Raw genomic sequence first — 23,575 nt, 5'->3', positions numbered from 1 at the left:
CAATCGCCGCCCGCCCCGCCCCTCATGAATATGCAGCGCCCCCGGCGGCGGCGGCCAATGGGAGGCGGGCGCGCCGTGAATACGGGATGAGGCCGCGGGCCTTGTCATGCGGGCCCGGCGGGCGGCGGGGAGCGGCGCGCGGGCCGCAAGATGGCGACTGCCATGTACCTGGAGCACTACCTGGACAGTGAGCGCGGGGCGGGAGCGGCGGAGGGGCCGGGACGGGGAACGGGGCGGGGGCGGCGGGATCGGGGTGGGGGCGGCGGCGGCGGCAGCGCGGGAATTAAAACTGCGCCATGGGCAGCGCGGGGGAGTGGGGGGGGTGGCACGGGGATTGCGTCATCAGCCGGCGTCGGGTTACGTCAGCGGTGCGCGCTGGGGAGTGGGAGTGAAGCCATGGCGGCTGTGGGGGTCCCGCTCCTTCCCCTTGGGATCCCGCTCCTTCCCCTCCCTGTGCTCGGGGTCCCGCTCACGCCCCTTTGCTCTGCTCACGGCCCCGCTGCCCCCTCGGCTGGGCCGTGGTTCTGGGTGGTTCCAACACTCAAAGCCTACTGAGGTGAGCGGGCACTCACGGTGCGTGAATCCCAGGCTGGGTTTGGTTTGGTTTATTGGTTTGGTTTAGAACTCATCTCGTTGCAGCCCCTGCCGTGGGCTGGGACACCTTTCATTGGCAAGGTTGCTCAGACAATTAAGAAGCGTGTTTATTGTAGGTATTGAGAATCTGCCGTGCGAGCTGCAGAGGAACTTCCAGCTGATGCGGGAGCTGGATCAGAGGACGGAAGGTACGTGCAGGTGTTCCGGCAGGCAGAGCCGGGAGAGCCCCCTGGAGGCCGGGCTTTAGAGGTTATGGCTGTTCCTTCTCTCAGGCTCAGTGCTCTTCAGGGTTTGCCTCTCTCCTGTGAGGATCCAGCTCACATGGCACGACTTGATTTTGTTTGCAGTTCACATTTGTAGCTCTGTGATCACTCTACTCAGTGGCCTTCCTTCCACGTGTTTCCATATCTTACAAGTTCTAGACTCCTGTGTGCCTTACAGGGTGATTTTTCTTCCTTTTTGAAGCTTTTGTTGGTATCTGTCTGCACATTAATTATTTTAACTTGGAACCATCAGAGCAGTAAGCGATGGCCCAATTAGTAAAATGTTCTGAAACTTGTGACCCCACGGGTTCAGTTCATGATCTTAACTGTGAATTAACTGTAAATCAACTTCTGAATTAGCTGTAGAACGCTCAAGAAAGCAGAATCACAGCAAAAGTGACAAAGAATGAACACCTTTAGCTTAACTGGGTTTGTTTTTAAAAAAGAAAATGCATTAAGGAATTGAGGGGAGCATAACAGCTGCCAGGAAGGGTCTCCTAAATGGAAATAGAAAAGCAAAAATACCTGATTTTTTTTTTTTTTCCAGACAAGAAAGCAGAGATTGACAGCCTGGCAGCAGCTTACATTGAGTCTGTGAAGAACATGGTACCTGAGGAGAGGGTGGAGCACCTGAGGAAGATCCAGAGTGCCTACAGCAAGTGCAAGGAGTACAGTGATGACAAAGTGCAGCTGGCCATGCAGACCTATGAGATGGTGAGCCATGGAAAAATGGGCATCCTCTGGAATGCTGCACGTGGAGATGCTTCACAGTGTCAGCTTACCCTCACTTTTTCTTTTTTTCTGACCTACATTTACTATCAAAACAAATTATTAGTCCTTTTTATGTTTCTCTCTGTTGCCATTCCCAAAAGACTTTCTCCTTTGGCACCAGGTTTCTCTTTTGCTGAAGAATTAGTGAGATTATCCCCCTTGGAGGTGGCTTTATCAGCAGTACTCCTCTGCTGTGTGATAATGCCAGCAAATTTACCCCACTCCCTCCTCCCCAGCAGCTCTCTGTCACTGATAATTTATGTGGGACACACTCTTTTGAAAGCAAATTGGGTTTTGTGTTTTTTTTTTTTTTTAAGCCAGTGGAGGAACAGCAGGAATTCTGCTCTGTTGCCTTGGTTTATTGGACATCTAAATTTCCTCTGTGGACCTTGGGAGAAAACCCCATCCCATTTCTTAAGATGCATCTTTCCACTTTTTTTTTTCCTTCTGTCCACTGAATAATTCTCATCTCCACTTGTTTTACCCCCTGGATGAAATTTGAGTGAGGGGAATCCTTTTGACTGTATTAAGTGTTTGTTGTCCAGCTTGCAGAGATGCTTTGGGGTTTTGCTGCAGCTGCAGTAGGTGTTTGGCTGCCATCAAACACTGCAAAAAAGGGAATGATGTCCCAGGATATCAATGCCCTGGATAACTAATGAACTCATTTAATGACAAACTATTGCAGCAGCACAATTAACAAATTGCCTGTCAGTTTGGGGGAGGTGGCTTGAAATCCCTGTTCTGAAAGTCACTTTATTGCAGCCAGAGTAGTACCAGGTACTTAATTAGTGTGTGTTGAGTTGATATTGAGGATAGCCAGCCTCTGTCTGTGTTTATTATTAAACTTTGATTCACATGACAGTGAAGTACCATGGGAAAAACCCAAACTGCTCTGCTCCGCACATTTCAAGGACTACCTTTCCATTTTGAAGATTGCGGGCACAAAATGATTATTTTTAGTATCTCTCATCTTGTTTTGTTCTGAAAATCATTAGTTTGAGTTGCTTTAACTCTCTGTTGCCTCCCTTCTTCCTTTCTGCCTGCTCGTGGAGGGGTTGGATCCTTGTGCTTTTCCTCCTCGTTCCCTCTGCGTGTGCCATTTCCCTTTCGCCACCCCATACCCCTTTCCTGCCTCGCTCTGCCCCACCACACTGCTCCTGCTGATAACAGCCGAGTTTGAGCCCTTCCTGTTTTTGTCTGGGGCTCTTTTTTTTTTTCTGCTTTTGGGTGTTTCTGTGCAGTTCAGTTTGTGGTTTCCTCTCGGGGCAGGTGGATAAGCACATCCGCCGGCTGGATGCGGACCTGGCGCGCTTCGAAGCTGATCTCAAAGATAAACTGGAAGGCAGCGACTTTGAAACCCCTGCATCCAGGAGCCTGAAAAGTGGGTGAATTTTACACAGCTGGGAACCTTTTTCAGCACACAGTATCAAAGCAGGAAAGCTGAGATGTAAAATAAGCTGTTATTTGTGGAGGAAGGAAAGAAATGTGTTGTTCTGTTTGTTTTTAATGCTCTTAGAGTGGGCAGGAGATGAAGAGAAATGTGGTGCTGGGATCAAATTTACTGGCACTGTTTCATCCTGAGCTTGTTACTGGTTCTAAAGAGGGTGCTGTGCCAAAACTGCACTGCTGTGACAGTCTTAGCTTTGGGAGAACTTAGGAATTAAAAGATGATCTAAAATTAAAAGCAGCAGCGCAGCTTTATGCCTTTGAACAATGAAATAAGGGGTAGGAGCAAGAAGGTGGAGATAAAAGTTATGTTAGTTATTGAGTAATCTATTAACTGTGTTTAAAATACACTGAGATGAAAAAAAACCACTGCATGCCTAATCAAGTGTGATGCTGTTTATGACATGCTGCAGTGCTTTGTTGCCAAAACTACAAACACAAGAGCTTGGTGCTCAGTTGTTATTAATTTGGTGTACTTGTGGCTTAAAAATGCATTTCAGGCAGCATATTCAATTACATATATAATAAGGATTACACAGTTGCATATTAAATGGGGATTTCATGCATCAAAAGAGCAGCTGGGGATGTTTCTGCCACTCAGATAAAGTGATGGGGTTGTTTTTCCTTTCTAGAGGGACGAAGTCAGAAAGACAAAAGAAGCTCTCGTGGTCGAGGCAGGAGAACATCTGAAGAAGATACACCAAAGAAAAAGAAGCTCAAAGGAGGGTAAGGCAGAGCCAGGCACAGCTCCAGGGCCTTGGGCTTGACACTTGATGAATTTTCCACAGGCTCATATTACCCTGTTTATGACTCATGTCCAGATGGTGAGCAGTGTTAAGAGTGTTCTGGTCTTACTCCATTTCATTAATGTCCTGCTTAGGACAGGCCAGCATTGTTAATTAACTCCTTGGTTGGCATGTGGAAGCTCAGCATGCTTGGAACACTCTGACTGGAAGGACAAGATCAGTCTCCTGTTGCTGTTGGCAAGCCGAGAGAAAATAGCTTTGATTTTTGTCACAGGGCTATTTTTAACAGTTGCTTGTGGTCGTGATGGTAAAAGAAATTCACTTGGCCATCAGGACAGAAACTGATGTTGTGCTGCTGTTCTAGAAATCTTGGAGAATTTTGGGGGGTTGTTTTCACAGAATTGTGTCCTAGGTAGCCTTGAATAATCTGATTTTGAGAGGCAAGGAGGAAAGCTTGTCCCCTCTCTGAGATGGGATTTATATTATAGGGGCTTGGTTTATTATGATATTTTCAGGTGGCAGGAAACTAAAAGTAGTTTCTATGCTCTGCTACAGGCATGTCAGCACATCCCTGTCAGGGTAAGAGAGTTCACTCATACCTGACAATGAGAAAAAATCTATATTGAAACAGGTTGGGAAAAACCCCAAACAGATTGTTGTACCCACAGCCAGGAGTGATCTGTATGGTAATTTTGTTACTTTACTCATGACAGCTACAAATCCCTCTCTTAATTCTTTCCAGTCATGCTGTGTTTGATCCAACCTACCTTATGATTTTAATTATGGATTGTGGTAATGTAAAACAAACTCTAAAATAGGCCCAGTGTGGTTTAGGGAAGATACTGCAAAACACTGATTTTCCCAAGTAGGATTTACATCTTGAAAACATCAAATCCCAGAATGGTTTGGGTTTGGAGGGGCCTTAAAGACCATCCCATTCCATCTCCTGCTGTAGGCAGGGACACCTTCCACTAACCTGGGTTGTTCCAAGTCTGGCCAGGAGCATTTCATGAATAGGGAGGCACAGCTTTTCCAGGCACCCTGTGCCAGGGCTTCCCTCCCAGGGAAGAATTTCCTCCCAGTATCCCATCTAACCCTGCCCTCTGGCAGTGGGGAGCCATGCCCTTGTAACACAGTGCTGTCTGCAGTTGAGAAGTGTTTTGTCCTGACTCTGTCCTTGCCCACAGGTCTGAGTTTGCTGACACCATCCTGTCAGTGCATCCCTCAGATGTCCTGGACATGCCAGTGGATCCCAACGAGCCCACCTACTGCCTGTGTCACCAGGTGTCCTATGGAGAGATGATTGGCTGTGACAACCCAGATGTAAGCACTTGAGAAATTAGTGATTTTCAGGTGTTTGTTGCCTCCCAACCCTGTGCAGTCCAAGGAGGGGGTTCTTGCTCAGTTAGCTCAGTCCTTGCTCACTAAGCTCATACCAAATGATGGGAATGTTTGTGAGCCACTAACAATCTCCTCTGTGGGTTTTTCCTTTCTCTCTTGCAGTGCCCAATCGAGTGGTTCCACTTTGCATGTGTGGACCTGACCACCAAACCAAAAGGGAAATGGTGAGTGTGACGGCATTCAGCTTTGGGGTTTTTATCAGGCTGCAGTTTGCCTCAGAATTAAAGAATTAAAACCCTCCTGTGACCCAGACAGTTTGCATCCTCTGTGATTGGGGATTAATTTGAGGGTAGAAGATACAAGATTAACCTTCTTGTTAAAATCTATTTCTACAGAAGTTTTAGGTACTGATGGGAGCAAAACTGCCTGATAAACAGAGCAGGTTTTGACCTGAGGCTTGTATACACAGGGGCATGTTTCATTTGAGGTTTGCATTGTCACTGCTTGTGGCTGTGCCTAAAACAGACCCAGGTGCCTCTTTGTTTCACTTCTGGAGGCAAATTTTGAAGACTTGTCAGGATTTTACTATGTGCTTATCTTGGAAAGGATTGTGGGGTTGTTACTTTTATCTAATGGACTGTTTTAATCAAATTAACAAATTGCCTGTCAGAAATAGGCTTAATTGTGCCCAAATGTTAAAAACAATTCTCAGTCTCTGTGCTGTTAATTTCAGGAGCTAATTACTGCCTCTTTTTTTTTTTTTTTTCCTACAGGTTTTGTCCTCGTTGTGTTCAGGAAAGAAAGAAAAAGAAGTAAGGAGTAGAGGGGGATACAGCGCCGAGGCAAGAAGAATTTAATATATTCCTTCATTCATGTTGCAATATTACCTTTGATTCTTTTTTGTTAGTCTATCCTCCATCTTTTTCTGGTATGATATTTAATTATCCAGTGGCCAGTTGAAATTCCTGTTCTTTCCTAAGACAATGACTTTGGGAGGGAGTCCCAAATCCCTTTGCCACGGAGATTTTATTTATGTTAGTCTTGCACAATAATACTGAGGGAGGGTGTTGCCTTTTCTGGCTGTTTCCATTTCCCTGAAGATTCTTTGAGTACATCACTGTGAAGATGAAACCTGCAGTATTCTTGGAGAGAGAGAGAGAAGGTTGGATTTATTCACCAAATAAGATGAAGGCCTGAATTGTTAGCTGTGATTGCCTGTGTGGCCCATGGGTAAATATCAGGAAATCAGGTTTTAGGGAAAGGCTCCATGAGGATATTTGTTTGTTCCCATGATGGTGTGGCTCTGCTGTTGAAGGAGGCCATCAGGAATGTTCTGTTAGAACTTCTTGTCTTTTTTTTAATTGGCCACATTTGCATCTTCTTGACTTCTCTAGCTGCCTTTCAGATGATGAATGTGAATCCTTGCATTAGCACAGTGTTAGTGGCTGTAGCAGAAGAGAGAGAGGAAATCAGGAGCTGGAAAGCAAAAATCTGTGTTTTCCTTCCTCTGAGATACAGAGGTTGAGGGAAGAGCAAAGTCTTGCTTTTGTATCTGTCTCCTGCATCGTGAGGCTTCCCTACCTTCAGTGAAAAGATGTAGTGGGGAAAGTATTCCAGGTTTCCTTCCTGCTGGTGAAAGGAGGAAAAAAAAAAGCCCCAAACTCCTGAACTTTACTGGCTCTGGTCCCCAGTGGGTGTTGGTGGCAGCTCTTTGCAGGGCTGTGTGCTGCTTTCCATAGCAGTCTGCAGGAGCTCTTGGTACAGGCTGCTGGAAAAGGCACAAGAAACTCCCAGATAAATTTTTCTTCTGCTGAAAAAACAGCACAGATGGTTAAAAACACTTCTACTCAGATTCTGGCACCTGCTTTCAAAAGAAAGAAGGCTTTTCCTGTTACACTGAGCCTCTTACTCATGTTTTGCAGTGAAGGAAAGTAGAACACAGCTCCTGCCACCTCTCCTTCCCTCTTTGTGGGGCTTTGTGCCTGCTGCTGATGTAGAAGAAATTTCTCAGTTGTGAAGCAGCTTTTCCATGAACATTGATTTATGGCAGGAAAAAGAGATGGATTTTGGGCAAAAATCCTTGTCTTCAGGGTGCTGTCATTTCCAGTGTGGTGTTGCAGGTGTCTTTACTGCATTGTATCACAGAGAGATGAAATTCCCACAGTTCTGTGCATGAAAATGCACATTTTTGATACACATTTGCCATTTCTCCCTCAGAGTAGCACATGGAAATTATTAAGCCAGAGTGTTGGATGGAATGAGGAGGAGCAGCAGTCACACAAACCTGGGGTTCAGTGAGCCCTCTTCTTCTTCTTCCTGCCTCTTCATGAGAGCAAATTTGTGGTACCTCATGAGCCAGCCTGTAATCTTTCCCCTCCCACACAATGGTATTGTAGGCAGCTTCTCTTCCTGGTTTTCCTAAGCTTTGTTATTGCTGTGGATTAAGCATTTGATTGGAAACAATCTCAAAATTTCACTCTGGAGATCTTGCTGGAAATGTGCCATGAGGGAAGGGAGCAGCTCTGGGTGAGCCAGTGTGGAGATGACTTCCCTCAGCTCTAAAATTCTGGTCAGGTAGGATAAAAAAACCACATTTTTAGAAGTATTTTTGGGGTTTTGAAGAGCATTTTCCACTTGAACCAGCAAAGCAAAAAGGAAAACAAGCTCTGGAAGGTAGAGCCCTTAAAAGGAAGGATAATTTGCTAGGAATGATGAATAGTGTGAGGTACAATGTTCTGTTCTTTACAACACCTGTGATGTGTAAAGCATCTGAGATCTGATACCAGCAATAAACTCTCCCACTGGGAACATGCCAGTTCAGGGCTTGGATGGGCTCAGGAGCATCTCCTGCCCTTTTACACCTGGTTGTAGAGAATTTTTACAACTCCTTGTAGACAGAAATACCAGCAGCCTTCATTTTTGCTTACTAAAAGATTGAAACCTTCTGACTTTTGAATGTACAGTGTTAAAATATTTCCTACATAAGGAATACCCCACTAAACATTACCCCCCAAAAATAAAAACCCACAAAGGAAGGGGGGGCCCAGCTTTACTGCAGCTCATCCAAACTGGAGGTCCGTACCGACTTTCACCCAATTCCCGAAAAAAAAAAAATTAAGGAATGTAAAGTTTAAAAGAAAAAAAAAATGTATATCTGTATTTTTGAATCTTGGAGATGTTGGATTATATTATAAATAAAGTATTTTTGGGAATAAATGTGTTGGTTTTGGCGGGAATAAGTGTGAGGGGGGTGCTGTTGCAACCTCCGGCCGCCAGGGGGCGCTGCCGCCCCCTGGCGGCTGGGGGTGAGGCGCGTCCCCGCCGCGGAGCGTCCTTGGAATCTCCCGTTTTACCGGGATAATTCTGAATTTTCCTTCCCGCTCCGCGCTAAACCACGCTGAGGAGGCTGCGGTGGGAGTAGCGGAAGAGCCTCGCTTGCCCTCAGTGCCGCGCTGCCCTCACGGAGCGGAGCCGCGGGTTTTGCCATGGCTGCCGCAGCCGTGTGGCGCCGCGGGGCCGCCTGGCTGAGGAGCTGCCGAGCGAACCGGGAGCTGCCCGGTGTGCCCCGGGCCAGGGGCTGTGCTGGCTCCCGGGAGGTGGTGCCGACCTGCGAGCGGTACGCGGTGCGCAGGCTGCCCTTTGCTCGGCTGGCGGATGGCGATGTGGCGTTCTTCGAGCGCCTCATGCCCGGCAGGGTCATCACCGGCGAGGAGGAGGTGAAGCCATTTAATGTGGACTGGCTGAAGTCGGTGCGAGGTAAGCGAGCTGCGGGGTGAAACCTCCTCCGTGCCTCTGTTAATTAAGGAGTTTGCTAAAGGAAAGCTTGTCTTTATTGATGGCGGATCGTATCTGTACAGGCCGTAGAGTTGGAAGGGAGCCATGAGAATTATGGAGTCCACATGCACTCCGACAATCCCACCCTGTGCTTAAATGCTCCTGGAGCTGTGGCAGCCCTGGGGCCGTGCCCATTCCCTGGGGAGCCTTCTCTGGAGGAAGAACCTTTCCCTGATGTCCACCCTAACCCTTTCCTGACACTGCTCCAGCTCTTCCCTCGGTCCTGTCACTGGTCACCAGAGAGCAGATGAGTGCCTGCGCATCCAAAATGAGTTTTTCTCATAAATTGATTCCATTAAGAATTACCTGATAGCTGGTAAACTTAAAGGCTTTCTCAAAAATAAAAAAAAATCTAAACCCTCTAACTTAATAATTAATTTTTTTCCTGAGACAAGTTGATTCAACAAACAGTTTTGATTGAACCTCAGAAAAGAATATGAAAGCTTTTGGGAGACTATATTGCAGCCTTTCAGTACTTTAAGGGGATTTATTAAAAGGAGGGAGGGAGACTTTTTAAATGGGCCTGGAGTGGCAGGACAAGGGGGAATGGCTTCCCACTGCCAGAGGGCAGGGCTGGCTGGGATATTGAGAAGAAATTCTTCTCTGTGAGGGTGCTGAGGCCCTGGCACAGGCTGCCCAGAGCAGCTGTGGCTGCCCCTGGATCCCTGGAAGTGCCCAAGGCCAGGCTGGACAGGGCTTGGAGCAACCTGGGACAGTGGGAGGTGTCCCTGCCCATGGAATGAGATAAACTTTTAGGTCCCTCCCAACCCAAATCATCCTGTGATTCCAAATCAAGCATTGTGAATTCTCTCTTGCTTCTCTCAAAGATTTCATGAGAATTTAAATAATTTCCCATTGCCTCCAGTGGCAGCCCAGTCTACCTATACAAGCATAGTTTTTTGCAGGGCTTAAAGGGAAAGGCTGCTGTTGAAATATTTGTTATCAAAGTGGTTGAAATGCCTAACAGTGGAGGGAACATTGTTATTTCCCACCTCATCTTTACCCCCCTGTTTCTTTCTGACCTCTGCAGAGCCACAGCTTGCCTTGAGAGTCCCTTGCTTTCATTGCAGGCTGCAGCCAGCTGGTGTTGAAGCCCCAGACAACGGCAGAGGTGTCTCAGATTCTCAGGTAACACACACCTTTCCTGCTGGGCTTGGGGTTGACTCAGGGATGATCCAGCACCTGAAGGGAGCTTGTAGGTGTTCAGACATCAATTCCTTAAGTTGCTGAGTTAGTTTTCTTCGTGACTTTTCTGCTCTGATAAATGGCTAAAATTAGGTATTAGAAAAGAGCAGTTTTGTGAAAGATTCAGGAGGGTCTGTTTGAAAAGATGAAGAAGGTTAGGGCAGAGCCAGGCAGTTTGAAGGTCTGTTTTACCCTCACTGGTGTGAGCACAGCCCAGTGCTGTGCCAGGTCACGGCTTGGCTGAGGAGCTGACAGCTGCAGGAACGTGCTCCTGGCTCTGCTAGAACAGGGATGCAGGGCACAGGGAAGGCAGGCAGGGCTGCTCAAGGAGCTCTGGTGCCATGGGCTCTGTGCCATCCCTTGTGCAGGAGCTGCTGTGAGCTCAGAGGGATGTGCTGGGTGCTGCTTGGCAGGGATGTGGCAGGTGCAGAGGCACAGGTGCACATTTTGTCACCTACAGGGTGTCATTTCTTGGGATGAGGAGGGCAGCATGTCTGAAAGCACTGCCAGAGGATGGCTGGGGAGCCCAAGCTGTTAAAACAGACTGCTGTAGAAACATAAGCAGTGCTTTCCAGGCAGATGTGTGCCAGATGTGTAGATCCACAGGGCCCTAACCTCAGGTGTTGGTTCTTTTCTCAGCCCTGGGCTGAGTTCAGACAGGAGCTGCTCTTTCTCACTTTGCCATTGAAACTCTCTCCTTCCATCAATTTCATCTTTCTGTGAAATGCTGCTTAATTTTAAGGAGTGCTGTCACAACAGTCAACATTCACGTAGAGGTGAAACTTCTCTGACAGACTGATTATGGCTTTTAAATGCATAAAAATTGAGAAACCTTCTTCTTTCCAGGTACTGCCATGAGAGGAACCTGGCAGTGAACCCTCAGGGGGGCAACACAGGCCTTGTTGGGGGCAGTGTTCCTGTCTTTGATGAGATCATTCTCTCCACTGCTCTCATGAACAAGATCATCAGCTTTGACAAGGTGTCTGGTAAATATTCCAGGGATGTGAAGCACAGAAATGAACCTGAGGCCACAAAGCAGGCATTTTCCTGGGAACAGGTAGCAGCAGAATCAGCAGGGTTCAGCCCAGCAGCTTCATAAGGAGGTTTGTTTGGATTTGGGGGGTCAGGCTGGTGTGAGAATCTCTGTTCAAAGAGGGAGAACAACAGGCAGAGATGCATTTAATGTGCCTGTGTTTTACCAGTCCACAGTTGTGGGTGATGAGATACTGAAGTAATATCAAAGCTCCCTGAGGCTTGAGGAGGGGGCAGTTCACAGATTTGTGCATTTAAACTGAATCCCAGGAAGTTTTGAAGAAAGTGGTGGCTGTATCTCCTCAAACTGCTCCTGCTTCTTGAGGAAGCACCTTCTTCTTGGCCATCAGCTTGTAGCATGGTGTTTGTGTTGCAGGAATCCTTGTGTGCCAGGCAGGCTGTGTGCTGGAGAGGCTCAGTGAGTACCTGGAGGAGCAGGGGTTCATCATGCCCCTGGACCTGGGAGCCAAGGGCAGCTGCCACATCGGGGGGAACGTGGCCACCAACGCCGGCGGCTTGCGGCTGCTGAGGTACGGCTCTCTGCGAGGGACCGTGCTGGGCCTGCAAGTGGTAAGGCGAGTACCTGGCAGCTCCCTTCCTGTGTGATCCTCTGCTGTGCTGCTTCCTGCTCCTGTAACTATCCAGCACACTGCCACCTTCCTCTCCAGCCTCCCACTCTTTTCCTTGGTGGGCTCTTCTGAGAAGGGCCAGCACATCTTCATGCTTGTAGCGTGTTATTGCTGCTGCGGTTTCCAGCTTCTGACTTCCAGTGCTTGCTGACGGAGGTGGTGTTAGGTGGTTTTCTGATCCAGACAAGTGAAAAGAAGGTAGGGAAAGGTTGGAGCATCCCAGGTTATCTGCATGGAGTTGGTTCCTCTGGAACACTCTGCTAAATCCGTCCTGCATCACTCTCTCCTAGCGGCTCCTCACTCGGATTTTAATAGAATCATAGGATCACAAACTGGTTTGTGTTGGATGGGACTTTGAGGATTACCTTAGGGTTTAAAGCCCACCCCATAACAGAGCTGTCTGCTTTGGGTTCATTTGGCTGCTGGTTGCCCCAGAGTCTCTGCTGCTCCTCAGCTGCTCCTGTCCTACTGGCGAGTGCATTGGGATGTAAAGGCTGGATTGGGAGTTCTGAAAGTTTTTATGGCTGGGGACAAAATTTGGGCAGGGAACAAAAGCATGGCTTTGTTTTACTGTGAAGACTAGAAAGGAGAGCATTTGTCTGAGGTCAGTTTGGCTCTAATGTGAAAATAGCCTTTAATAACCTGTCTAGGAGATACTCAGCCTTAATTTAAGTGGCAGAGGGTTTACTTCATTCTGCTTAACTGTTCACTGTTTCAAGTAGCTTTCCTTGTTTCTGCTGGATACTGGGAGCTAGGGCTGCAGAGAATGGCTGGTCTTCTCCACCATTAGTAAGAAAAGCAAAGCAAAGTGGATCTTCTGTTATTACTTGTCCTGATGGAAGGAAAGAAATAGGAGGGAAATACCTGCTCTATCCTGCTTGGGTAGGTTATAGACAGGGGAAGAGCTGGGAATGGAGGAGCAGTGTGGGAATGGGCTGCAGCTCAAGGGGAGTGACATTTCCCATCACTTGGTGGTAAGTTCATTCCCAAAGGCAGCAGTTTCCTATCCAGGTGCTCTGACTGGGTCCCTGTTCCCACAGGTGCTGGCTGATGGCTCAGCTCTGGACTGCCTGACCTCTCTGCGCAAAGATAACACGGGCTATGACCTCAAGCAGCTCTTCATCGGATCCGAGGGCACCTTGGGAGTTATCACTGCTGTCTCCATCCTCTGTCCTCAGAGGCCTAAGGCTGTGAATGTGGCATTCCTAGGTAGAAGCTGATATGAATGATTTCACACCTGAATTGAAAGGCTGGGAGTAGGGATAGAGAGGAGAAAGCATTGCTCAGCCTGCTGAGCTGCACTGCCAGCATCAGCTGGTTTCTGGGAAATAATGTAGTTCTCTGTGCTGAAATACCTGTGCAGGTATTTAATATCTGTTGAAATATCTGCAAGGGCAGGTTGTTCTGTAAGGAAAGTGGAGCCAGGAGCTTAGCAGGGTGAGCAGGCAGGCAGGACAGTCCCCTCACTGGTGAGGGAGGGCCTTGGTCTGACAGGCTCAGGAGATGAGCAGGACAAAACTGTGACAGCAGGCAGAGGCAGCCACCATCCAGGAGTCAGGTGAGTGACCAGGTGATGAGGCAAGGCTGAGAAATCACATCTGCAGGTCAGGCTCTGGATCAGTATGTGGCCAGGCTGCTTAAAAGCTGCTTCTGGATGTCCCTCAGCAGGTCCAGAATTCTTTGTGGGGAACCTTCACTGAGGTTGTTTTACTTCTCAGAAACCTGCAGAGGGTTTGGGGTGGTGTCTGTTTTTTTGGTCCTGATTGCTGTTTGTTCTGTCTGAAGGGTGTCAGAGTTTTGCCAAGGTTCTGGAAACATTCACAACCTGCAGAGCCATGCTGGGGGAGATCCTGTCTGCCTACGAGTTCATGGATGAGAAGTGCATGGAACTGGTTGAGACACACCTCAAGCTGTCCAGCCCAGTGGCAGGTACCAGTGATATCCACACTGCAGAAAGGGGCAGGGAATCCCCTTCTTGGGGATTTTTAAACACTTCTAAAAAGTGACTCATTTTAAAAAGTTGACTCACTGACTTTTAAAAGGTTGGTGATTGTGTGGGCGTCCCTCATAATTTTCGTATCTAGTATATCAATTCCAAACACCTTTTATCTTTTAAGATGAGACTTTTTACTTGTATTTGTCCTCACAAAACTGCTAGCTTTCTGGGAAGTGGTTGCTTAATAAAAGATCTAGCATGTCAGTGAAGTGCTCTCTCTGGCACCAGGGAGTCTGGGTACATAACATGTGTGGAAAGTTCCAAAACCTGCCCTGAATTCTTCTGTTTTGCCCCAGGGCATCTACTTACTTTGTTTACTCTCATTCTCAGACAGCCCTTTTTATGTTTTAATTGAAACTTCGGGCTCCAACTCAACTCATGATGAAGAAAAATTGCACAACTTCCTAGAGCAGGCCATGGCTTCTGGTTTGGTCACTGATGGAACTGTGGCAACGGACAAGAAGAAAATAAAGGCAAGTCAGTGTTTCCTGTCCCACAAATCTCTTTGGGTGGATTTGTGTTTTATATAGGGAGGTGTTCTTGGTGTATGCATGGAACCCAAGAGCTAATTGGATTTCTGTGATCCTTCATTGCTCAGGTGCTGTGGAGCCTGCGGGAGAGGATCACCGAGGCCCTCACTCACGAGGGTTACGTGTACAAGTACGACATCTCCCTGCCTGTGGGGAAGCTCTATGACCTTGTCACTGACATGAGGGCTCGGCTGGGCCAGAGTGCCAAAAACGTGGTGGGCTATGGCCACTTGGGTAAGTGGGGGTGTGTTGGATTTGCAGGGAATGCCCTGAGGAAGGCAGGAATGATAAGTCTGACTCCATGTTCTCAGAAGGCTCATTTATCACTTTATCATACTATATTATATTAAAGAATACTATACTGTACTGTACTATACTAATACTATACTATACTATACTATACTATAGAATACAGGAAGGATACCTACACAATCCTAAAAAGATAATAATGAAAACTTGTGAATCTTTCCAAAGTCCTGACACAGCTTGGCCAATGAGTCAAACCAACTCACACCAGAATCCAATGAAACAATCACCTGTGGTAAACAATCTCCAAACTCATTCTACATGAGCAAAACACAGGAGAAGCAAATGAGATAAGAATTGTTTTCCTTTTCTCTGAGGCTTCTCAGCTTCCCAGGAGAAAAATCCTGGGCAAAGGGATTTTGTCAGAGAATGTGAATGCCACAGGGGTGCTGGGAAAGGAGGTGATGGCCCCTCTATGCTGTGGGTGAGAGGCTTAAATTGAGGGCTGTGGAAGAGGAAGGTGCATCAGGGTATTTGAATTTCACTGCTTTCAGATTGTTTTCCATATACTGATGGCAGGTTGCTGGCCAGTGAGCCATGGAACTGGTCATCTGTATCTGCTTGCTGTGTACTTTCTGTTTAAACATGTGATTTGTTCAATTGGACCATCAATTTGGTTGATGAACTTAGACACATTTGGCAGATAACCACTTTATTGTCCAAAATGATTAATCCTACTGGAAATCAGTTTTTTTGTGAGTTTTTTATATCTCTCCAACAGAGAGTGATAATGATAAATGCACAGAAAGGCTGATAGATTCATCAGCTTGCTAGGAAACAAATCTGATTTTACAAGCAGGTAAACTGGGCATTTAGGAGAGCTGTTCTCTTACAAAAAAACACCATGGAACACTGTTGAGCACACTTGATTAGGGATCGTTTGAAAGACACGTTGCATAACAAAGGCTTCCTGTTGGTAGCTCTTTGAGGACTAAGCTGTGTGCAGTGAGTGTTTGCTAGGATGCAGGAGGAGGATGAGCAAGTTGTATTTTTCTTTGTGTGTTTTGTCTTTTGGAGTACCCAGCAGCTCTGTGCTTAATCAAATACTGTCACACACGGTGGCAAAAGGAGAAATTGTTCTGCTTTCTTTGTTTCTATTGACACAGTGCCAAAGCACATTTAGAGCATTGCACAAACATAATAGGGAGAGAAAAAGTGATGAAGGACCATGTTAAAATCTAATAATCATTATGAAATGCCATTGGGCAAGTCTTTGTCATTGCATCACGGTGGTGGCACAAACGTTAATGCAGCACAGTGGGAATTTGAAAATCACAAAAGTTGGAGTTTGAAAGTAGCTTAACTCAGAACCTTTCCCCAAATATTGCACTTGGAGCATGGAAAAGCAAAGATCCTATTTGAATTATTTGTGCACGTAGAGGCTGACGTTTGTAGGACACTGAGCTTGTCCTTTTTGCACTGCTTGCAGACTAACAAAGGCCCTGTTGTTTGAGAACAGGAATGAGGATCCATTGCAGGGCCACCAGGTTTTTCTCCCAGACCCATCTGTGCAATGTTTTCTTCCAGGAGATGGGAACTTGCACTTGAACATCACTGCAGAGTCCTACAGCCATTCCCTGCTGGAGGCCATCGAGCCCTTCGTGTACGAGTGGACTGCGAGGTGCAGTGGGAGCATCAGTGCAGAGCACGGGCTGGGCTTCAAGAAGAGGCACTTCATTCACTACAGCAAACCCCACGAGGCAGTGCTGCTCATGCAGCAGTTCAAAGCCATGCTGGACCCCAAAGGGATCCTCAACCCCTACAAGACTCTGCCCTCAGCTCCTGACGGGAGCACGTGCTGAGGAGGCAGCAGAGCAGCTCCAGCTCTGCACCTGCACTTGGGCCATAAGCACTCTGGATCAGCAAGAACATGGAGTGGGAGTTTGATTTTTTGATTTTGTTAGTGGGATGGAACAAGTAAAGGAATGGGGTTGCTCTTGCTGAAGAACACACTGCTGGGTTTCCTCTTAGTCTGAACACTGAAACCAAACACTGTGTGTATGTATGAGTATTCCAACTCTCTGTCCCCTTGGATTTGCTTTGATTTATCAGTGACAGCAGCCAAAGGAGGCATTTTCTCTCTTGGCTGTGCAAGTGAAGCATCAGAGACACAGGAGAGCCTGTGGATGTAAATCTTCCAAGTGAAGGTGTTGCTTTTCCTGTCTTGGTTTGAACAGACAGGTGTCTGCTAAGGAAGGCAGGAGCCTCCCCTGAAATGGAAAATGTAAACCCCTCCCTCTGAATTATTATGATTTTGAAATTAAGAGGCTCTCAGGCAAAGTTATGGGAATAGGAACAACAGTTCTTTACTAGGAAAATTAAAATAAAAATGCAATAGTACAAACAAAACCATTGACAGAGTCAGACCATGCCCTGTCCCCTGTGTGCCAGGGCGGTGTCCCAGCCCCATCCCAGGGGGGCTCAGCCCTCCTGCAGTGCCAGCTGTGGCTCTGCTGCAGCAGGGATCCTGCACAAGGGGGGAGTTTTCCTCTGCAGCTCCAGGGCTGCTGCAGATGGGCCTGGGCTCCCTCTGGCCATGCAGGGCAGCAGAAAGCTGCTCCTCTGGCAGTGCAGGGGGCAAAGGCTGCTGTGCTGTGCCAGGCTCAGATTGGATCCAGGTAGGAATGCTTGGCTCCTCCCCTGGGCGGAGCATCTCCCCATGGGATGCTGGGATTGGATCAGCCCTGCAGGGGCACTCAGTGGCCATGGACAGCAGAGATCTCCTGCAGGGAGGGTTGGCTGGGGGAGAGATAAAATAAACTGCCAATTAACAGAGAAAAACTGCCCTGCCTTTAACAGATGGTAATTTAATACACACCCAGCTAAACCTGAGACACTTCCTCACTTGTTTTACCTAATACACTTATCCCAAAGCCCACAACAACATCTGGCCATGGCCTCTTTAGTGGTGCCACCTCCAGGCTGTCTCAAATAAGCATCAGTGTTGTCCCATGTACAGGTTTGCAGTGCTGGAAGGACTGGCCAGAGAGGAGAGGATGCTGGAGACCCAGCTTCTGGATTTGCTCTCACACAGAGGTGTAAAATTATCCCTCCCAACCTGGCTGGATAATACCTGGGATAACCTGGAGTGATAATCCAGAAGGATGGGTTTGGAGCAACCTGGTCTAGTGGAAGGTGTCCCTGCCCATAGCAGAGAAGTAGAATGGGATGGGCTTTCAGGTCCTTTCCAACCCAAACCACTCTGTGACTCTGTGCTGGGATGAGAGGCCTTGCAGAGGGCTCTGCACAGAACTGCTGAGTCCAAGTGTGGGTTCTGCACCCAGGGGGAGCAAGGCTGAGCACGAGGCTGAGCTGGGAGAGGAGAGGCTGGGGAGCAGCCCTGGAAGGGTCTGGGGGTGCTGGGGCAGCAGCTGAGCAGGAACCATGGCCAGGAGGGCAGGTGGCGTCCTGGGGACACCGACACAGGAGAGGGCAGGGCCTGGCTGTGCTCAGCTCTGGGCAGCCTCACCCAGAGAGCTCCAGGGTCAGAGATGGGGAAGGGGCTTGAGTGTGCCCAGAGGAGGAGACCCAGGCTGGGGCTGGGAGGAGGCTGAGGGCTCTGGGTTGGTCTGCTTTGAGAGGAGGAGGCTGAGGCTCTGGGTTGGTCTGCTTTGGAGAGAAGGAGGCTGAGGGCTCTGGGTTTGTCTGCTTTGAGAGGAGGCTGAGGGCTCTGGGTTTGTCTGATTTAGAGAGAAGGAGGCTGAGGGCTCTGGGTTTGTCTGCTCTGAGAGAAGGAGGCTGAGGGCTCTGGGTTTGTCTGATTTGAGAGGAGGCTGAGGGCTCTGGATTTGTCTGATTTAGAGAGGAGGAGGCTGAGGGCTCTGGGTTTGTTTGCTCTGAGAGAGGGAGGCTGAGGGCTCTGGGTTTGTCTGCTTTGGACAGAAAGAGGCTGAGGGCTCTGGGTTTGTCTGATTTGAGAGAAGGAGGCTGAGGGCTCTGGGTTTGTCTGATTTGAGAGAGGGAGGCTGAGGGCTCTGGGTTTGTCTGATTTAGAGAGGAGGCTGAGGGACAGCCTCATGCCCTCTGCAGCTTCCTGAGGAGGGGGCATGGAGAGGGAAGTACTGATCTCATGGGAATGCTGCTCTCAGAACAGGGCCAGGGGAGGCTCAGGCTGGACATTAGGAAGTGTTCCTTTATAGAGCACATAATCAAATACTGCACCAGGCTCCCTGCAGAGATGGCTGATGCCCCAGACTGTATTCAAGAGGCATTTGAGCAGTGGTGAAACTTTAGGGCAGCCCTGAACTGGTCAAGCAGTTGGACCAGATGATTGTCCTAAGTTCCTTCCAGCTGAACTGTTCTATGCTAACATGAAGGGGTTTGTTGGTTTTGGGGTTTGGTTTTATTTGCTACAGTGTCTGTTTTGTAATTTATGGTTTGTTGTACAAAACCACAGTCACCTTTCTGCCACAGAGGCAGTGAGTCATTCATCTTCTGGCTTACTTGGTGTTTGTTAGTTATATCCTTATTTACTGATACGTGTCACTCCTAACCTAAGCTTGTATCCAAATGAAGCAGGTGGTGATGAGAAAGAGCCAGGGCATTTTCCAAAGGTAAATAGTATCACTAAGGTGATAATCTTTTACAACAAAAGGATGTTTTCTGTCAACATGGGCAGAGCAGTGGATGTCAGCAAAGCCTGTTATGCTCTTTCCCACAAATCCTCTCCAGGCTGGACAGGGATTTGAGTGGCCTGGCCTAATGGAAGGTGTCCCCTGCCCATGGCAGGGGGGTTGGAACAGGGTGAGCTTCCTACCTAAAGCATCCTGTGATTCTGTGACTCCCCTGGAATGCCTGGGTGAGCTGTGGGACAGGTAACAAGCTGGCTCAGGCTGTGCTCAGAGGGAGCATTGGTGGATTTTACTCAGGTGTACTGGTTTGGAAAGCCTTACTGGATGCCATGAGAGTAGGGAAGGGAAGGTGGTATCTCATGCAGTAGCCATCTTCTCCACTACCTGCTTTTTGTGATATTGGCTGTTCCACAGAGCAGTAAAATAAATGTTCCATCCAGAGCCTTGTTCTTCAAAGAAAAACCATCCTAAGGAGTGTTTTCTTCTGTTTTAAGGCAGAACACAATCTCTACAAGGCTGCACGCTGTCAGACTGCACTAAGGATGCTGGCTTGTGTTCAGCAATGTGTTGCCATGCCTTTCTCAATACAGTTCTAAGATCACATCTCTCTCAGCTTGGCCACATGGATGCTTTTGACAGAAACACCTCCATATATTCCATGGCCTGCCAGTACCTAGTCCTGCTCTCCACTCTTGGCCATTCAACCCATTCTCTGAATTATGGGACACTCCCCACCTCTCCATCCTTCAGGACCAGTCAGAGAGGAGCTGATTGTCCTCCTCTGGGCTGAAGCAAAGTGAACAATGCCATCATTTGCAAAGAGGAAGAATTTTATCATGAAAACAGAGGTCAGGCACTGGTAGGGGCTGCCCAGGGAGGTGCTGGAGTCCCCATCCCTGGAGGTGTCCAAGGAATACCTGGATGTGGCACTCAGTGCTCAGGGCTGGTGACAAGGTGGGGATTGGCCACAGGCTGAGCTCAAAGGTCTTGGAGGTCTCTCCCAACCCAAATGGTTCTGGAATTCTGTGGCTCTGTGAAAAGAGAAGACAGCCTGTGCAACACAGTCAGCCTGTGCTGCTTGGGTGTGGGTGATGAAAAGCCATGGGAAGTCCAAGATGTCCTTGGAAAAGAAATCTCCAGGGTTTGCTTTCTGCCAGGATAGCCTGATGCTGCTAGCTCGCTCTGAATCAAGCTGTTTATATTTTCTGCCCTTTTCCTACACCATTCTTTCTTTTTTTCCCCTCTAAACTACTGACCATCCCTGTGTAAAATACAGACTTTCCACATGAAAGGCTCTTTTTGGGAAGTGGAACTTTCCATAGTTCTCTTTTTCAGCTGTGTACAGAGAGGGTGCTCAGGAGGGAGACACACAACCCTTGGCTGTGGCCGGGGAAGTTCTGGCACAGCTCCATTTAACATCTTCCTTACCCTTGGAGATCCTAAAGCTCCATGTAAGTGTTACTGTTTCACTGAACAATAGAGCAGTTCCTGGGGGAATACAAGGGAGGAGAGAGTGTAGGGTTATTTTATCTTTCCTAAACCTTATTCTGGGTTCTCAGTGATGCTTTCACATAATGGTCACTGTTGTTTATAGCAGGGAGAGACAGGGTGGGTACATCTATGTGTATTTTTAAAAAGAATCATCGTGACAGAGTTTTGGACAAGAAATGCCTAATTTTTCTGAGACAGACTTAAATACTAGAATGCTGTGAATGCTCTGCACTTAGAACCAGTGGTCCTCTTGGCTGTCTCTACTGGTTTTGTCTTTGTCTGTACAGGATTATGGCTGGGATAGAGTTAATTTTCTCGACAGCGGCTGGTCTGGATCTGTGTTTGGATCAGCGATGGAAGCACAGGAATGTTGTAGCTGTCGCTGAGCGCTGCTTACACAACACCGAGGTCTGTTCTGCTCCTCACCAGCGTGGGGCTGGCAGGGGGCACAGCGCTCTCCCACACCGGAGCAAGCGGCGCTCCCAACAAAACCCGGCAGGAAGGAGGGACCAAGGGGCTGTTCCCAAATCACCTTCACGCGTGATGGAGTCCGGCTCTCCCGGCGTGCCTGAACACCCACCTGCGGCAGGAGGCAGGGAATTAATTCCTTTCCATTCGCTTGTTTGTGCGGGTCTTGCTTTGCCTGTTAAGCTGCCCTTTTCACAACCCGCGAGTTTTTGCCTGTGAAAAACGCCAATCACTTGGTTTTAAAATTTTAAAAGTTTAATAGTAATAAAATGGTTATAAAAAATTAGTAATACAATGAGAGTAATAAAAATTTGGGCAAATTGAATTAGGACAATATGAGACAATAAATACAAAGAGTTATGGATGTCCAGATACCTTTTCCTGGGCAAAATAAGCCTGAAAAAGGACCCACGTTAACAGAGGATTAACCCTTAAAAGCAACAGCCTGTTGCACATTCATACACCTCATACATGATGCATAAATTCCATTCAAACACAGGATTCTGTCTGGTCAGTGTCAGCTTCTTCCTCTGAATCCTGACAGCCCCTTCGAGGCAGGAAGAAGTTCCTTTCTTCTGATTAGAGGGCAATAAATTCTTTTTCCCTGAAAGATTCAGGTGTCCTGTGGCTGCTATCTCAGTGCAAGCCCTTCTTTAGAAAAAGTATCCTACATAGCATAGTTTCTATTTTAACATTTTGTTGTAACCTAAAACTATATTTAACACACTACTAAATAGAATTAATACAGCATTGCTTTCTAACACAACACATATAATATTAATTTTAATATTTGCAAAAAGCCAATAAAAATTACATGCATTTTTCACATTGCATTTCCACATTCTGATTGTCCCCATCCTGCTGCAAGGGCTGACTCCCCCAGGGCCTGACCCCAACAGGAAGCAGAGCAGGATGGAGTGATGAATCCCACCCCAGCTCACCAATTCTGTGTCACCTGGCTGCCCTTCCCTGCCCCAGCCCACCTCCACATCAGGACAAGTATTCATGCCCAGCATAATTTTTTTTTTTTTTTTTGGTGTAACCAAAGCTGACAATCCGTGCACGACACCCCAGGAGAGAGCAATGAATCAATTGTAAAAGTGTAAAAAATGGGCTTTTGTGATCTGTGGGCTCTACCAGCTCCTGGTAGCAAGAAATGGCACAGCTGACGTGTGTAATGTAACAGGAGAAAGAGGTCGCTGAAACCTGCCCCCCCTGCCAGCAGCAGCTGGGGCTGTGCCAGGAGTAACCCTAGAAATTCTCCATAAAAGAGCACATTGACTCAGCTTCTACCAAGAAACTCAAGGAAAGCAACCCTACACCTTGCTAATCTCTGCATCTTGGTAAGCGCTGGGGCTGGGGCTGCTCTGGGGGAGCTGTGATTTACAAAGAAATGCTGCTGTGTGTTTGGGTGCTCTGGAAATGCAGAAGGATGCTGGAGTGCTGAGGGTTTGGCTGTTGGTGAGGGGCCAGCAGCACACAAGAGAGGTGGCACTGTGTGAGGGGAGGGACAGGGGACCACCAGGAGGTGCATGGAACTCAGCATGGCTGTAAAAGACCAAAGTAACAGCTCAGAGCCCCCTAATCCAGGCTGCGAGGTGTGGGTGCACTTTTAGTTGCCCAAATGAGGAGAGCATTGGCTTCATCCCAGGATGGGGAGCAGGGAGATGACACCTCCAGACCTGCAGGACAGATTCTGCTCTCCCAGGGCAAACTGCAACCATCAAACCCAGTTTGTGGAGTCCTGGTGTACAGCAGCCTCAGTGGAATCTAAAATTCCTGCTTAATACCAATTATAACAGTTGTTAATAATTTAAAGTTTAAGCATAAAATAATGCCCCTTTAGGGGCAAGATTTCTCCCTCCCAAGGCCTGGATGTCCCAAGTCTATTAAGCTCTTAACATCCAGCTACAATAATTGCCTTTTTACCAAAAATTTGAAGTCTAATGTTTTAAGAGGAATTTTCCATAGGTGAACACCGTTCCTGTTTCGCTGTTGTCCCTAATTTGCTCTTGCCAAATACATCAGGCAGGGAATTCCTGTCCTTACCCACCGAGCAAGAAGCAGACAAAAGGGACAGCAGGCACTGACCGTGGCCCCTGGTGCAGGGTGACAAAGGTCCAGTGCCCTCCAGCAGCCCCTGTGAGCCTCCCTCCTGCAGCCAGGATTCCCTGTGAGGAATCCCAGTTCAGCCTTTCCTTCCCAGCAAAGCTGCTGCAAACGCCGTGTCCCGAGGCAGCTCTTTTATAGCCGTGCTGATGTCCTGGATACCAGCACTTTTCATGGCTTATTAATTAACTCCCACCCCCTTCTGGGAACACCTAGCCACTCCTTCATCCTCACCTATCCCAGCCATTTATAGCAGGGAACAG

General features: G+C 47.8%; 2 protein-coding genes across 4 annotated transcripts; both read left to right on the top strand.

Moving 5' to 3' along the window:
* The first annotated feature begins 73 nt into the window (after positions 1-73).
* Positions 74-8,370, top strand: ING5 (inhibitor of growth family member 5). 2 transcript variants are annotated; one of them, XM_058030996.1, is made up of 8 exons: positions 74-187; positions 711-782; positions 1,405-1,571; positions 2,898-3,009; positions 3,707-3,800; positions 5,008-5,143; positions 5,324-5,385; positions 5,935-8,370. In XM_058030996.1, the coding sequence occupies exons 1-8, from the start codon at positions 151-153 to the stop codon at positions 5,975-5,977; spliced, it is 723 nt and encodes a 240-aa protein (XP_057886979.1). In that variant the 5' UTR covers positions 74-150; the 3' UTR covers positions 5,978-8,370. The 2 variants fall into 2 exon arrangements, with proteins under 2 accessions (XP_057886979.1, XP_057886980.1); XM_058030997.1 differs by lacking the exon at positions 74-187 and adding an exon at positions 453-556.
* Positions 8,371-8,471: 101 nt separating this feature from the next.
* D2HGDH (D-2-hydroxyglutarate dehydrogenase) lies at positions 8,472-17,022 on the top strand. 2 transcript variants are annotated; one of them, XM_058031440.1, is made up of 9 exons: positions 8,472-8,917; positions 10,066-10,123; positions 11,027-11,166; positions 11,589-11,782; positions 12,882-13,050; positions 13,627-13,770; positions 14,168-14,310; positions 14,436-14,601; positions 16,201-17,022. In XM_058031440.1, exons 1-9 carry the CDS (start codon positions 8,647-8,649, stop codon positions 16,473-16,475), a joined length of 1,560 nt encoding a protein of 519 aa, XP_057887423.1. In that variant the 5' UTR covers positions 8,472-8,646; the 3' UTR covers positions 16,476-17,022. The 2 variants fall into 2 exon arrangements, with proteins under 2 accessions (XP_057887423.1, XP_057887424.1); XM_058031441.1 differs by lacking the exons at positions 11,027-11,166; positions 11,589-11,782 and having other exon boundaries at positions 10,026-10,123.
* The last annotated feature ends 6,553 nt before the right edge of the window (positions 17,023-23,575 follow it).

The sequence above is a fragment of the Melospiza georgiana genome, chromosome 10, assembly GCF_028018845.1.
Source record: "Melospiza georgiana isolate bMelGeo1 chromosome 10, bMelGeo1.pri, whole genome shotgun sequence".
NCBI classification, from domain to species: domain Eukaryota; kingdom Metazoa; phylum Chordata; class Aves; order Passeriformes; family Passerellidae; genus Melospiza; species Melospiza georgiana.
Note: the sequence above shows the minus strand (reverse complement) of the source record. Positions and strands in the feature narration are given on the sequence as shown.